Source organism: Protopterus annectens, chromosome 9.part0 (assembly GCF_019279795.1).
Source record: "Protopterus annectens isolate FY-2018-M chromosome 9.part0, PAN1.0, whole genome shotgun sequence".
Taxonomy (NCBI): Eukaryota; Metazoa; Chordata; order Ceratodontiformes; family Protopteridae; genus Protopterus; species Protopterus annectens.
The window spans coordinates 1413661118-1413677242 of NC_056743.1; the positions used below are offsets into that span (position 1 = coordinate 1413661118).

The following is a 16125-nucleotide window of genomic DNA, read 5'->3' on the forward strand; positions in this document are numbered from 1 at the left end:
TTGATTTGTGTTTTTTTTGTGTGCAGTGTTTGTGTGTGTTCTGGTGATAGCAAGCTTTTTGACAACTTTCTAAGAGGCTTCCAAGCATTTGTACAAGCACTGACTGCAAGTAGTTTCAGGCCTGAGCAGTTGTGTGCTCTGTGTAATGCAAAAATGTCAGTAAATGTCCTTCCTAATAGCTCTGTGCTACATGAGCAACAGGTGCAGAACCAAGTTGGTAAGAGGCACATACTATCATTTTTCACTTGTATTTCCTGATCATTGAGGGATTCTAGTGGCTTTGGCTCCTACTATGACTAAATTAGCTCAGATTTGGATATCATCCCTTGTATTTCCTGATCATTGAGGAATTCTAATGACTTTCCAATATGAACAGATTGGATATCATCTGTATTTGAGGGAAGTGCTATTTAACAGTTCTGTAAATGTTCTTTGTACAGCACCAAGAAAGATGTCTTTTCAAATATTGATATCACCATATGTAGTAAATGTGCTAGCATAGAGTACTGCAACAATGAACTGCTAAGCCTGAAGAGAGAAATTTCTGAATTCCCACAATCTAACAAAAGCTTCTTTATTCTCAAATAATGTCATTGTCCAAACAAATTGGACCTTGTTGCGTTCTATCAGGTCTAGCATAGCTACTTATCCTTTTACCATACAATGTGTTGTTTCACTCAGACTGAATAACCAAAAAGGTGGTGCAACAGTGCTCAAATACCACAAGTGAAACAAAGAAAAGCACTACTGTTGCGAGTCCACAAAACAATTTATTCCAAGTATAGAACTCAAATAAAATTAAGCGCTTTTGTCAGTGCCAGTTGACTTCATCAGAATAACACAATGAACATGAAAATTATGTTTAAATAGTACAGGCTTAACAATGATTAGCTGTTTCACCCCCCAATTATAAAACATGTTTTAAAAAATTCATTACAAAATATTCAAGACTAGTGCAAGAATATGACTTATTTAAAAAACAAGTTCTCATGTTTGTATAAAACAGTTTTCCACAAGGAAAATATTATATTAGTGTAAACCAACAGTACAACAACAAATGTTCAGGTGCATTTATATGTTCATATGCATATTCACATTTAAACCAGTTAAAGACATTTAAACATGTCCTGCCTTTTCTTTCAATATAGGTAATATAGTCAAATAATCATTCAACCCCGGGGGAAAGTTTGCGGCTAGTCTTAGTTGCCATAAAAGTTCTTTCTTGTTTAAGGCATTTTGCTAATCTCCACCCCTAACATCAATATTCACTAGGTCTAATATAGCAACTTTGAAACCACTATAATCCGTACATTGGGTACTATGCTTGTACAAGGCATTAGTTTCCATTTTCTTCGTTATATCATTCAGACTGAACTTGAAATCATTGGTGTGCCCACCTGCCCAGCCTCTGTTGGATCCAGATTTGGAACCTTTCTAGTACATCAGGGCCTTTCTGACAATGTTATTCATGTAACTAATCTTACAGTTTCTTGTAATTTTACTAACACAGTCACAAGTGCTATAAATACCAATTGATGTCTGTATGGTTAGATGTGGACAAAATTTCAGGGATTCAGAAATGCCACATCCACAGCCAAGCCAAGCCAATATTATTTACATTGGATGGATAACAAGCCTCAGTGCATGTGGCCAGAACATTTTGTGAGATGAGCAGCTCCTCATCACATCCACAGCAAAGATCCATGACCAGATCATGTTAGATTACCTCACAGCTAGGTTAAAGTATGCACAGCTGTGCTAAACATGGAATGTGCTCAGGCACCTGTGATAGTCAAAGCGTGTTTGTGCACATAGATGGAAAAGCAACTTTGACAATGTTGATTATAAATGCAGAGAAACATTCCATGTAAAGAACAAATATCATGGATGGAGTAGAGGTTCCACTATTGTAACAAAAACAATAGAAAGGGACAGAAGAGTGCAAAGGGAATTGACTAACAAAGCAGGACATCAAAACACAATGGGTCCTCAAGACCCTGTTTGGATCTGATCCAGCCAGTTTAGTGCTTGAGCCTTGAGCCCTTCAAAAATTCTTTCCCCATAATTTATGCCCCCCCCCCCCCGACTAACTCACACTTCATTTGCTGCCTTTTGGAAAAGCATCATAGTTCTCACCGGTAAAGTCAGTTAGAATACTTTTATCCCCAAATTTATTTGAGTAATTTGAAGATATTTTCATAGTTTCCTACTTCCTTGCCCTTTCATTTTCGGCCTCACTCCTTTTTGTTTTTACATAGTTCTAGGATTAACCATCCTTTTGTTTGTTTGTTTTTTTTCTTAGTATTAACTATCTTAATTAGGAACTGCGGTGGTGGTGCTGCGGTAGCATTGTCGCCTCGCAGTAAGACGTTGTCCTGTTCGATTCTCAGCTAAAGCGTCTTCTGTGTGGAGACATGCGTGAATGGGCGTACCTTCGTTGAAGGTTTTGCATCAGGGCTGGCAACTTGGCACATAAAAATCTACTGCTAGTCATTAGCGGACCGGAGTTCCGCTGTGGCGATCCCTAACTGGGAAAAGCCGAAAGACACAACAACATTAACTATCTTAATTAGCTTAACATTCTTAATATTTATCATTATAGTAGAACATTATCAGTACTGACAGTTTTATATAGATATAATCTTGAGTTAATGTTCTGCTATTTTGTGCATGTGAGTGTATGTGCTTCATTTTCTTGTTTCTGTATGGAGCAGAAGTCGAGTTTCAAAAATCTTTTCCCACTGTAGACATAAAATTCTCACCCAGGACTCTCATAATTTGTGTGTGGTCTGTTTGAGGATGGCACACTTTAATTCCAACTGTAATAGTCGTGCTACATTCAGACCCAGTGCTCTGCCCCATAGGCATAACAAGCACATACTCAAGGGCCTTCTCCCACCAGATCTTTGAAAACCAAGAAGCTGGCAGAGAAACCTTCAAAGCAGAAGGATTCTGAGCCAAAGAATTGACAGGTGGAAGCTTCGGCTCCAGTTTCTACATCAAAGCTGCTTAGACTAGAAGGCATCCTGGCCAGAACTCTGATGTACTTTCCACCTCCAGATCCTGGTCCTTTATTGCTTACCATCCAAATCTCTGATAATGGGGTGAAGAAGAATATTCTCAGACCTGTATCTGCTTTATTTATTAAGTCTTTTTAAGTCCTGTAGCATCTCTGAAGTGGATGAAGAGCAATTGCTGCTGAGGTTCCTTCACAAGCAAATCAAGAAGACGGATCATTGTGGGTTTGTCAGCTCTGAAGTCGACTCTATCCATGTATTTCATTCCCATCCAGGTGTCCTCACCAGTCTGCCCTACAGGTCCAGTTGTCTCAGATCCATTTGGTCAGTTGGGTCCTGTGGCTCCAGAGTTGATGAGCCATGTCTCCATGGCTCTTGGAGAGTTGGATTTAACTCTTCACTTGCAAATTCCTCTGAAACAAATGGTTGAGTCTCAGAGCTGAGGGATCTGATGGAAAGGTCTGTGTGTATTGTTGGAGACTTCAGCTTATGAAACTTTTGCATCAGTCCCCTCCTTGATGTCCACTCAATCGGTTGGGGAATCAACCCAGGTCATTGGTTCTTTCCATGTTTGAGAGATTGGATCCTATCATGAGTGCAATTTCCTCTGTCCTTACCAAAGTAGGAATGTCTTTCATAGTGCTGGGGAGAATCCTATTGCTTCATAGGGTGGATCTACAGGATCCTGCAGCCACTGTTCTCCCCATGTCCACCTCTCCTTGGTTTTGGCTTTGCAGCAGGTGTCATCCAGGTAGTTTTGTCCTGTTTGTCCTAAGCCTTCTGCATTACAGCAGCAACAGCCTTCTGAAGATTCATGTTCATCATCCCCCGAGCCACCTTGGAAGAGGACATGCAAGAGGAAGCATGTAGACTCACCAGAAGAGTCCATTACATGAAACACTGATTCAGATGCTAGAGAGGGTTTCCTACAATCCATTAGTGGGGACAAACCCTTCAGTGAGATACTGGAGCATGAGGCAAATAGGATCTTAGCTAACTGAACCTCCTCTAAGAACAAAGCAGCTCTGTTTAAGGAATACAGGATGACCCCTTTTACTTCTTGGGTCGTCCCTCCAGTTGACATAATGGTTGAGCTGGCAGTAAATAAAGTTTGGCAGGAAGTAAACACATGTGAGGCGGTCGCCATGAAGCAAAATAAAATACTTAGACCCCCTAAAGTCAAACCCATGTCGGCTAAAACACCTCCTGTGGATTGTATCATTATTGCCAGTGATCACCAAAAAAAGAACTGTCAGAGGACTCTTCTTCTACCCACCTACCCAGGAAGGAGTCTTGGGCCATGAATACACTAGGGAAGTGGGTGTATATATCTGGTACCTTTTCTGTTAGGGCTATGAACTATACTGCTCATATGACTAGGTTCTGGAGGGACCTGGCACATCATGCTGTGTCCACTCTGAAAAATTCCATCGTACTGGAGGCACAAAAGCAGCTTCAGGCTGCTCTGTCAATCATGATAAATGTTATTAACCTGTTCATGCCCCATCATCACAATGCAGCAGATGGATCAGCAAGGGCAAATGGAGCAGTGTCTTTCCTGACTGCCCCATTCAATGGAACCACCTTGTTTGGCAACACAGTCAAGGAATACATGCAGAAGTCCGAGCAAGACTGCAAGAAGCTCTCTGCATTGGGAATGAAAACTGAGCCACCATAACGCACATTCATTAGGAACCACAAGGGTGCTTTATTGCTCTGGTTTCGCAAGTCCCACTGTCAGTTTGGCTCCGCTTCTGATAGGGTTGCCCATGGCAGAGATGGTCACCTCAATGGATGCAGGCCCAGAGGTTGAGGGGGTCTGTATAACCATGGCTTCAAGGGGTCTATTCTCTGACAGGAGAACTCAGAATCATTGAAGGGATGCCTGATTGTCCCACTCTGGAGGCAGTTGGGGTACAAGTATCTCTGTACCCTCTCTCGTGCTTCGCCATGACCCAAGACAGATAGGTAAGAAGTATAATATCAGGAGGGTGTTACATTCCTATTTTTGACCTCCCTTCCCATTTCCTCTCTTGTCATATGTTCCACCTAATCAGTCAAAGGTTGCTATGTCAGAGATCCATTCTCTACTAAAAAAAGAGCCATCCTGGAGGTGCCACCAAACCAGCATGGGTCAGGATCTTATACATGCTTCTTTTTGGTTCCAGACAAACCTCTGGTCCATTTTAGATCTCAATCTCCTAAACTCTTACATCGAAAAGACCTGCTTTCAAATGGTCACAATGCAGTCAATATTTCCATATTTTACAGAAGAATGACTGGATGTGCTCAATAGATCTCCAGGATGATTTCCTTCACATAAAGATTGAAAAGGAGTCCAGAAGAGTTCTACATTTCTGTTTAGGAGCCATTGTCAATTCAGAGCCCTGCCATTTGGTCTCACCACAGACCCCAAGTGTTCACCAAATGCATAGTAGTAGGAGCAGCTCATCTACAACTTCAGTTATTCAAAAATGTCCCATATCTAGATGTCTGGTTTCTGGCTGCTGCATCCAAGGAGTCTTTTATCCAGGCAAAAGGTAGCCTTTTCCAGCTGTATGCATCCCTGGAAATTACTATGAATTTTGCAAAATCCAACTTGATCCCCCACTCACTACTTAGTTTTTCTAGAGTGTCTATTGGACACAACAATTCCACAATTTTTCCTTCCATTCAAGAGGATCTTACCCCTCAGACAAGTGGTCTAATACCTTCTGGATGTGGATCACCTCCCAGTATGATTGGGGTTGAGGTTTGGTTTAATGGCAGTGTCTATGCTCTTCGTTCAGTTTGCCAGGTTTCACATGAGGATTCTATAATGGTTGCTTCAATCTCAGTGGTGTTAGAGATAAAACCATTTGTCTCTTTCTATTCAAATGACACTGTCATGTCAATCCCATCTGGAGTGGTGGCTCCACTCTCCAGTCATAACACAAAGAAGGCCTTTCCAAGTTGCCCTATCAGTAGCAGTTGCTATCATGAATGTATCCTCCTTTGGGTGGGGACATTGTGAAGTGAGAATGGTCCAAGGTACGTGGTCATAATCAGAAGCTTGTCTTCACATCATTGTCCAGGAAATAAAGGCAGTTCTCTTTGTGCTGCAGGAATTTCAGGACTGGATACCTCTAGGTGTGATAAACATTCAGGCAGAAAACGTGACTTTGGTCTGGTATATAAACAAGCAAATGAGGACCAGATCCTATCCACAGTGCCACAAGGCCATGGGAGTGTGGCAATGGGTGGTGGCCTCTCACGGTTTCTGACAGCAACATGCATGCCTGGGAGGCTCTATGACCTTACAGTCAGGGTGAGCAGAACTCTTCTCCTTCCTCATGAGTGGTCCCTAAATCCAGCGGTAGCAAAGCAGATTTTTGACCATTGGGGCAAACCATGCTGCAGTCTGTTTGCAACACCATGGAACACCAGGTGCAGCAGTTATTTTGCCATCCTCCCCCATGCAGGGTTGAACTCCAGGGATCCTCTGTACAGTCACTGGCTTCCAGGGCTTCTTTATGCTTATCCTCCTCTTTCCCTCATGACCAAACTCATACAGAAAGCTATTTGGTGCAAGGCCAAAATAATCCTCGTTGCCCCTTATTGGCCCAGACAGATTTGGTGTCCCCACCTGAAACCCCACATGAAAGAATACCTTCAGTTCCTAGATCTGATTTCAGATCTGATAGCTCATCCATCTGGAGACTCACATCTGGATCTTCCCAGTCTGAAATTAACAACGTAGTTTCTCCAAATCCATGATGGCATGGGACAACTCTCTGCCTTCAGTTTTACAGTTTCTCTAAGCGTCCCAGAAATAACCTTACCAGAATGTGTACAATGGTAAATGGAAAAGGTTTACCATGTGGACCCCATTACAGCCACTATAGCAGACATTGTATGCTTCTTGTCGTCCCTATGTGCAGCAAGTTGTATCTTCTCTGCCATCAAAGTTCAGTTAGCCTCCATTTCCTCTTTCCATGTAGATTTTCAAGACCACTCTTTAGCCTCTCAAAAATTATGTAAAACCTTTCTCAAGGGGGTATTTTACTTAAGAGCTTCTATCAAAAAAGATGAAGTACTCGGCTGGCTGGACTCATATGACTGAACATGGGATTCTAGGATATATCTGTTTACCAGTATAGATGTTGGGTAAAACAGAGTCTCTGCTGCAATTTTTGGAAATTCATTTGGCAGGATGTTTGCAATTGGGCTTGTGTTTTTAGTTAGCAGAGATATCTTTTTATTGTAGCAGAAGGGGCAGACTTTAGAATAATTTGGAAAGGACACACTTGATTGTGGATAAAAAATCTTCCTCCTTTTTGGGTCATTTCCTCACACATACACCAAACCAGACAGAGCTGTTTCCTCCTGTGCTGCATGACATGGTAGAAGCAGGGGTCGTAGAACCAGTGCCTGTGATACACAAAGGCAAAGGATTTAACTATAGAATTTTTTGGTGAAAACAGAAACTGCAGTCAGAGATACTATCAAGATAAGTAAAATTCAGTTATTGGCTAATAAGTATACTGTCTGGATGCCTGCAAAGAAGAAACTAAGATAAACTAAAAGAAAAGAAAATGAGAAAAAGTGAAGAGAAAACACTGACTAAGGTGAATCTTGCAGCTGTTCATCAAAAGCAGTACAAGCTACAGCTTTCTTGAAAGACATGGCTTCCAGGAATCAAGTGGAAAAAATAAGTCAAATATGCTCAGAGCTGATTAAAATAAATGAAACACTGAAGAAGTATATTGACTCAAATAACACAAACCTGTAAAAAATGTAAAAAGCTTTAAACAGATAATCAGATGAGCTGATAAAACTGTGAAAAAACAGCAGTTGAAATAAAGAAAAGACTGTATGAGACTGCTCAGGAAGAAATGTTTCAAAAATGGTAGAATTTAAGGACAGAGTGTAAAAGGAAAATCTCAGATTTTCTACTGTACCAGAGAAACTAGACAGAACAGACTGCATTAATTTTTGAAGGCAGAAATAAGCAATTGGACTGTTATTCCACAGCAGGAACTGTTAGTTGAAAGGGCACACCTATGCTCCAAATATGGCCATGAGAAAGCAGCCAAGACCTTTATTAGTACAGATGTAAACATACCAGCAGAAGGAGCTGATCATGACAAACTGTGGCAAACAGGCAAAGTATTAAAAGTTGGAGGCGGTAGAGTGTTTGTGGAAAGTGATTATTCATTGTACACCAAGCAGAAGACAAACAGATTTATTCTAGTAGTCAGGGAATGCCAAGAGACAGGTGTGAGATTCAATCTGCTGTATCCAGCTGTCTGCAGAATATATTTTCCTGGAGGATCAGTCATTCCTTGATACAGAACAGGCTAAGGAAGAAATGCAAAAGTTTGTCTAAGAAAAAGTACACCAACAAGCAAAAGGGAGCTCTGCTTCTCATTCTTCTGATAATAAAGCACACTGAGAGACCTTACCAGTGAAATATTTTCCAGTGTTCCAAATTACAGTAAACTTAGTTAACTTGCACCCATGGGGATTGGTAGATGCCAGATAACTGTAGATCTGATGTTGTCAATCTTCACCCAGTCCTTGACAGTGGGTTCTGTTCTAAACCTCAGAACCGAGTTGGCCTTTTAGTTTAGCTCACGGTCTCCAAACTCTTGAGCCAGGCTCTACCCATAATCCTCTTTTCAGAGGTTGCCTCAGATCTCGTTTGCCACTTCACAGACCAGACGCATTCGTTTTCTTCTCTCGAGCCGTGGCCTCTTTTTTGTGAGTATTGTTTAAATTATAGACTTCCTTCCTTTTAAATAACAGTTTTTTTCTCATATCTCTTTGCAGTACCTACCCGCTTTTCTCTTACTTCCTGAAGCTATATTCCTCCTTCCTCTTTACTTCTACTGTTGGTAGACTGTTGAGTACTGTCTTTGGTACCATTTTCTTTCCTTTATTTACCTTCATAAGGTATTCTCAGATACCATCATTGGTATTTCTTTCACTATCTGTTAAAAAAAAAAATTCTATTTGTGTTTCTCTTACCTTGCTCTGTCACGTGATTGTGTGACAGTTTCCTATTATTATTATGGCTGAACAGCAACAGGAAAAACCTTCTCCTGCTGAATCCTCTAAGGGCACCTCTGGGTTTAAGAGGTATAAAAAATGTGAAGGCAAATGCCTAACTCAGATGGGCATACTCTATGTGTTTACTGTCTTGGTAAGATCCATCTCCAAGAAAGCTGCTCCATTTGTCACAGGTTTTCTACCCTTACTTTGACTGAAAGAAGAAATAAATTAATTTAGAAGGGTCTCCTGAAACTGGGTTTTGATGAGGCCATTTCTGAGACCAAGACCCAAGCTACTACTTCCACATCACTGTTATCTTCTGCTTCCAAGAAAAGGCTTTCCTCGGGTCCAAGGTCCTCGCAACCATCACGGAAAATGGCAAAATCTTCCTTGGTACAGAAGAGTTCATCAGCCCCAGAGAGTTTATCTGGAACTATGTCGTCTTCTAAATTGGCATCGGAGCTGACAGCTACTTCTTCGTCACCTACTGATGTATCGGTACTGAATCAATTAGGGCTGCCTCCACTCTCATGAACATCTTATTCTCCTTCCATAGATCCATTTAAAGACGGCCCCTTTGAGGAAGTGAGACCTCCTAAATCTCCTTCCACTTCATCGGTTCAGTCTACCAAGAGTCTTTCAGAGGCAGATATTGTGAGACTGGTTCAACAGCTGCTGAGTGTGAGAGGATTGTCCTCGGTTCCGAGCCACATTGGCCTCGGCACCATTCTTCCTATAACAAAACAAGTCAAGGCAGGAATAGACAGCACCTCAGGTTCTTCAGCTCTTTAATAAAATAACAAAAATAAAACCAGTAGTAATACCAACAAGTGAAGTTAAAAGCTTTTCATCTAGTTAAATAACTAGACTTCTTCAGGCAACTAACAGCAAATACAAAGTTGCTTAAATACACTTACCCCTTCTTTCACCTGTTGACTTAATTGCTTAATAGATGTCAATTAGCCTAAGTAAATGGCTCTAGGTTAGCAAAAGTACATCAGTTTAACAGCCAATGCTGCTTACAGGCATAGTGCAATAGATGAAACAGCATGCAAACATAGTACAATAAAAAGAAATTCAAACATATTTCATAATAAAATTAATTAACATGAAATCTTACATTACAAATAAGTAAAACTCAGCCTTTACATTCACCCTGTAAGTTGTTTGCAACACTAACCTATGGTGGTCATTGACCATAAGTATTATAAACTACCTATTCAAGTTTTTAAGGTTTAAAAGGCACTGTATTGAACAACAATCATTGATCCCAGGGTAGTGGCAAGCATCCAACTGGATCTGCCACATTAATTCCCTTTTCTCTAACAGTAGGGATCTTGGCCCACCCCTTAGGTCTTTTGGAATATGATCAATAACTCTAAAAGTGAAACTGTGGGTGGGATTCCCTTTGATGTGACTAGCTAGGGCATTTTCAGTTTTTTCTTTCCTGATATAATAAAGATGCTCATATACCCATTCTCGTAGTCTACGGCCGGTCTTCCTGACGTAAGAGGTGGGACATAATAGGCATTGAGCTAAATATATAACATAGGTAGAATTACAATTAAATCCACCCGAGGTAATGCTATAATGGTGGTCCCTAATGGAAAATGTGAACCCTATATTCATGAATTTGCAGTAATTACAAGATTCACACTTGGTCATACCTGGGTTCCTTATAGCTCTAATATTGCTTTCTTCCAAAAGATTTTTCAGGTTCTTACCCTTCTTAAAGGTGAAAGAGGGATAAAGCCCTAATAGTGTAAGCAGTTCAAGATTGTTACTTAACAGGTTCCAATTTTTCTGTATTATAGTAATAATCCGTCCATTTTCTGGACTAAATGTCAGAATAAAAGAAACCGGAGACTTGTTTGTAACATGGTTGGTGTCAATATTGTTGTTATATGAAAGGGCTTTCCTTTGCAATAATGAGGTATAAACCCCGTTAGGCCTCTTCTGTATGATCCTCATCACAATTTCATCAATGAGGTCTCTCGGGTACCCCCTGGAAAGGAACATGTCAGCTATTTTGTCACATTCCTTTATAAATTCAGTATCAATAGTGCCATTCTCGCAGCCCGAACCAACTGGCCTTTGATTACTGATTTTTTATGGTGAAAGGGATGTGAGCTACTGAAATGTAAATATGTGTTTGAGAAGGTATCCTTCCTAAAAATTCTATGTTTAAAGAATTCAATATCCAGATAGGTTATTGTTTCTTTGTGGAAAGTTTAAGGAATTTCAAAAACTCAGTTGTTAGGTTTAAATACTCAGTGAACTGCATAACTTCATCCAAGCTACCCTTATGGATGACAGTAATGTCATCCAAAAAGCGTGTATAGAAAAATAACCTATCCATAAGATGACTTTGTGAGAAGATATCCTCCCTTTCCAGTAGGCCATAACTGTGTTGGCAAAGCTGTCCCTACATGGGGACCCCATTGCCACCCCAATTTTCTGCAAATAAAGTTGATTATCAAACAGAAAATAATTTGTTAGTATGATGTCTAACAAGGTACTGACTAATTTGGTCTCTGCTACATGGACCCCTTTGGCACTAAGGAACCAAAGGACATATTTGATTCCTTCCTCTTGAGGAATTGACGTATAAAGGTCTCTAACGTCTATAGTTAGAACATTTAATTCTTTCTGGTAAGGAAGTTAATTTAATTTCAGTAGAAAGGACCAGGAATCTTTACACATTTGTTCTACGTCTCTAAGATTTTTTTTTTGGAATATTGTCCACTACCTTAGCTATAGGGTAGGATATGCTTTGACGGGCGTCAGCTAATGGCCTCATAGGTGGATCTGTTAACAATTTATGGATTTTAGGTACACCAAACAAAATTGGTGTCCTGGGAGCTAGCATAGATTCAACAAAGGCATATCTATAAACTGTTCAATTAATAAATCATTCAGATATTCCTTAATTTTCCTATAGGCTACATTGAATTCATTCAGACTAAATGGGGTGTAACTGTCAGTGTCTATAAGATTAATCATCTTTTGGATATACCAATCCTTCTGCATAATTACTAATCCTCCCCCTTTATCAGGTTTTAAGGTTCTAATTGGTAGTTGACAAAATTCCTTAAAAGCTGCCCAGTCATCCCGTCTTCAGTTTCTCTGTTAATAAATTTCTAAAATAAATTTCACATATTTTCTCAAACGTTGCTATAAGTGGGTAGCTTAATGGGTTAAAAGTGCTAGGAATATAGTACTCAGGTGTAAATTTCTGTTCAGCTTTAACAAGTACCTGCAAGTTAAGTTTTCTAATGTACTGCTTAAAGTCCATGATTGTTTGTACCATGTTAACTGGTTTGGTAAGTACAAATGATAAACCCTTCGCTAGTAATTCTACTACATTAGGTTTGATTTGGAATGTAGAAAAGTTATATATGCTGAAATCTCCTCTTTTGTTAGTAATTATTGTAAGCAGGGGAGCTGTTTGTCTATGAGCATCAGTGTCAACTTCCACATATATATCTGTCTCCATAGTTCTGTTTTGAAGATTTATATCTGTTAACACATTAGGAACTACTAATTCAGCCCCTGTGTTTACATTGTTCAAAGAACTAGAAGAAGAAAGTGTAAGTGATACCCCATTATTACAAGGGAAACCTTTCATATAAGAACAATATTGACACCAACCATGTTACAAACAAGTCTCTGGTTTCTTTTATTCTTACATTTAGTCCAGAAAGTGGACAGATTATTACTTTAATAAAGAAAAATTGGAACCTGTTAAGTAATAATCTTGAACTGCATACACTATTAGGGCTTTATACCTCTTTTACCTTTAAGAAGGGTTTGTTGGTTTGACTTTTGGCTTTTCCTGGTAAGGGGTTGCCACAGCAGAACTCCGGTCCGCTAATGATTGGCAGTAGATTTTTACGAAACGCTGAGATGCCAGCTCGACGCTCAACCTTCAACGAAGGAACGCCCATTTACGCATGCATGTCTTTCGAACGCTACCCAACCGCGGGGAGGACATACAGACTCCACACAGAAGGCACTCCCAAGCTCAGCTGAGAATCAAACGGGAGAACCTCTTGCTGTGAGGTAACAACGCTACCGCTGTACCACTGCAGTATCCCAGTAAGAACCTGAATAATCTTTTGGAAGAAAGCAATATTAGAGCTATGAGGAACGCAGGTATGACCAAGTGTGAATCTTGTAATTACTGCAAATTCATGGATATACGGTACACATTTTCCATTAGGACCACCATTATAGCATTACCTCGGGTAGATTTAATTGTAATTCTACCTAAGTTATATATTTAGCTCAATGCCAATTATGTCCCGCCTTCTATGTCAGGAAGACCGGCCGTAGACTACGAGAGCGGGTATATGAGCATCTTCATTATATCAGGAAAGAAAAAAACTGAAAATGCCCTTGCTAGACATATCAAAGGGAATCCCACCCACAGTTTCACTTTTAGAGTTATTAATCATATTCCAAAAGACCTAAGGGGTGGGCCAAGATCCCTACTGTTAGAGAAAAGGGAATTAATGTGGCAGATCCAGTTGGATGCTTGCCACTACCCTGGGATCAATGATTGTTGTTCAATACAGTGCCTTTTAAAACTTAAAAACTTGAATAGGTAGTTTATAATACTTATGGTCAATGACCACCATAGGTTAGTATTGCAAACAACTTACAGGATGAACATAAAGGCTGAGTTTTACTTATTTGTAATGTAGGATTTCATGTTAATTAATTTTATTATTAAGTATGTTTCAATTTCTTTTTATTGTACTATGTTTGCATGCTGTTTCATCTATTGCACTATGCCTGTAAGCATCATTGACTATTAAGCTGATGTACTTTTGCTAACCTAGAGGCATTTACTTAGGCTAATTGATATCTGTTAAGCAATTAAGTCAACAGGTGAAAGAAGGGGGAAGTGTATTTAAGCAACTTTGTATTTGTTGATAGTTGTCTGAAGAAGTCTAGTTATTTAACTAGATGAAAAGTGCTTAACTTCACTTGTTGGTATTACTACTGGTTTTATTTTTGTTATTTTAATAAAAAGCTGAAGAACCTGAGGTGCTCTCTATTCCTCCCTTCACTTGCTGTGTTGCAGTTTGTGGTGCCATTTGTGGCTTTCACCCTTCTTCCTATGTCACCCCCATATCCTCCTCTGACTCCTGCTGAGCTTTTGGAGCTCTTGATTTTGACTGGCTTCAACTGTCTCAGTTCTGGTAGCATCTTCATCTCTAGTTCCGAGAATAGCCTTGAGTTCCTCTGAGCTTTTGGCACTGGAGACCTCCTGGGGTCGGGTCTCTCTGGTCAGGTCTGAAATACATGGTACTCTTTCTGCTCCTTTGGAGCTGTCCTTGTCCCTCGGTGCTCTGGCTTTGTAGTGTCAACCCAGGCTTTGTTCCAGGGACTGCCTCCTCGGTGTGGGGTGTGACCCTGGTTCTGAAGGAGACTATTTCTCTTCCGGGCTCCAATTCCTCTATGAGGGGGATCAGCCTTCTGGATTATGGAGAAGGCCTTGTCTGTTGGAGACTCTCAGTCATTGCCTTCCCTGTCAGGGCAGATGTCTGCATCTGTTTGACCTGAGCTACCATCAGTCTCATCCCTAGGACAGAGGGTGCAAAAGTCCCAGATAGCACTTAATTTAGTAGTCTGTTCTTCGGATACTTCCCTGGATCATCCCCAAGGAAGTCCCTGCGAAAAGAAAGTGCTAGAGGAAGTACTTGGATTCCCTGGAGGAGTCCTTGACTGAAGATACTGATTTTGATGAAGGGGAAGATTCCCCCAAGTCACCCCCTGATGATGTTTCCTTTGGGGACATCCTAGACATCCTGAAATAGAGGGATGGCTGGCCCTCTACCTAACCTTCCTCAGAGGAATCAATATATCTGGAGGCTTTTCATGCCAAACTCTCTACTTCTGGGATCTCTCCACCTGCTGACAATCTCATTAAACTGATCACTCAGCGGGCATGGAAGATGCCTGATGCATTAGAGCCATTCCCAAAGAGACCAGATCGTGTATTATCAGCCCCTAAGGATAAACCACATTGTGCTAAAGGAATTCCCATTGATGTCATGGTGGTAGCGGCAGCCACCAAAAAGAAACTTGCCCAGCAAACTCCTACTATCTAATCTCCTAACAAGGAGTCTAGGACTTTGGATAGATTTGGGAAGCGTGTTTATGCTTCAACAACCTTCACTCTCAGGTCCTTGAATTATATGATGCACTTTACCAGGTTACAGAGGGATCTGATCAAAGAGATCTCAGATACCCTCTCAGGAGCAGTGGCAGAAGTGGTAAAAGCCAAGGTTACTTCTCAGCTTGCAACCCTTGAAGCAGTTTCTAACTCATCCATGCATGCAGCTGAAGGAACGACTAGGGCAGCGGGTTCAGTTATAGTCATCAGAAGTCATTCCTGGATGCGCTTGTGTGACCTTGCAGAGCCATTTAAAGCATTATTCATCAGCGCTCCATTTGACAGATCTACCCTTTTCTGGCCCAAGGTAAAAGATATCCTAGCCAGATGTGAAAAGGATGGTAAGACCCTTTCTACCATAGGCGTACATTTTTCCATTCTTCAGATGCCATATTCTAGGAACCAAGGGAGTAAAAGACTATGGTTTAAAAAAAATCCAAAGGGCCTTTCCATGATTCAAGGGGCAAAGACTTCCCCTGGGGCGGGGGGAGGGGGAGCAATGGAAGACACTGCCCTAGAGGCAGAAATGGACTGCAAAACTAGGGATCCAGAGAGTCTTTCTCTGGTACTTCCTACCAGCACCCCATAATGAGGGACCAATTGCCCTCCCTCTGGAGGCAGTCGGGGATGACTTTCTCTGCACCAATTTGCCTGGCAAGTGTTAACGATGGACAGATGGGTGCAGGGAATAATATCCAGAGGTTACTTAATCCCTCTATCACTATCCCCAAAACCAGAGAAAAAACTTCCAGACTTGCCAGTCTCGGGGGAGCAGCAGTACTAGAAATTCAAAGACTACTAAACAAAACAGTCTATGTCTCACTTAATTTTGTTCACCAATTGCTTCAAACAGGAACCTATTGTGGTGGCTACAGTCCAACCAGATTTTGT

At 40.8% G+C, this 16125-nt stretch overlaps 1 protein-coding gene across 1 annotated transcript in view; it reads left to right on the plus strand.

Moving 5' to 3' along the window:
* Nucleotides 1–16125, plus strand: part of LOC122810691 (myoferlin-like) — a 1883765-nt gene that overhangs the window by 599352 nt on the left and 1268288 nt on the right. Inside the window, 1 exon segment of the mRNA XM_044082260.1 lies at nucleotides 12585–12640. Coding sequence (XP_043938195.1) covers nucleotides 12585–12640 — 56 coding nt within the window.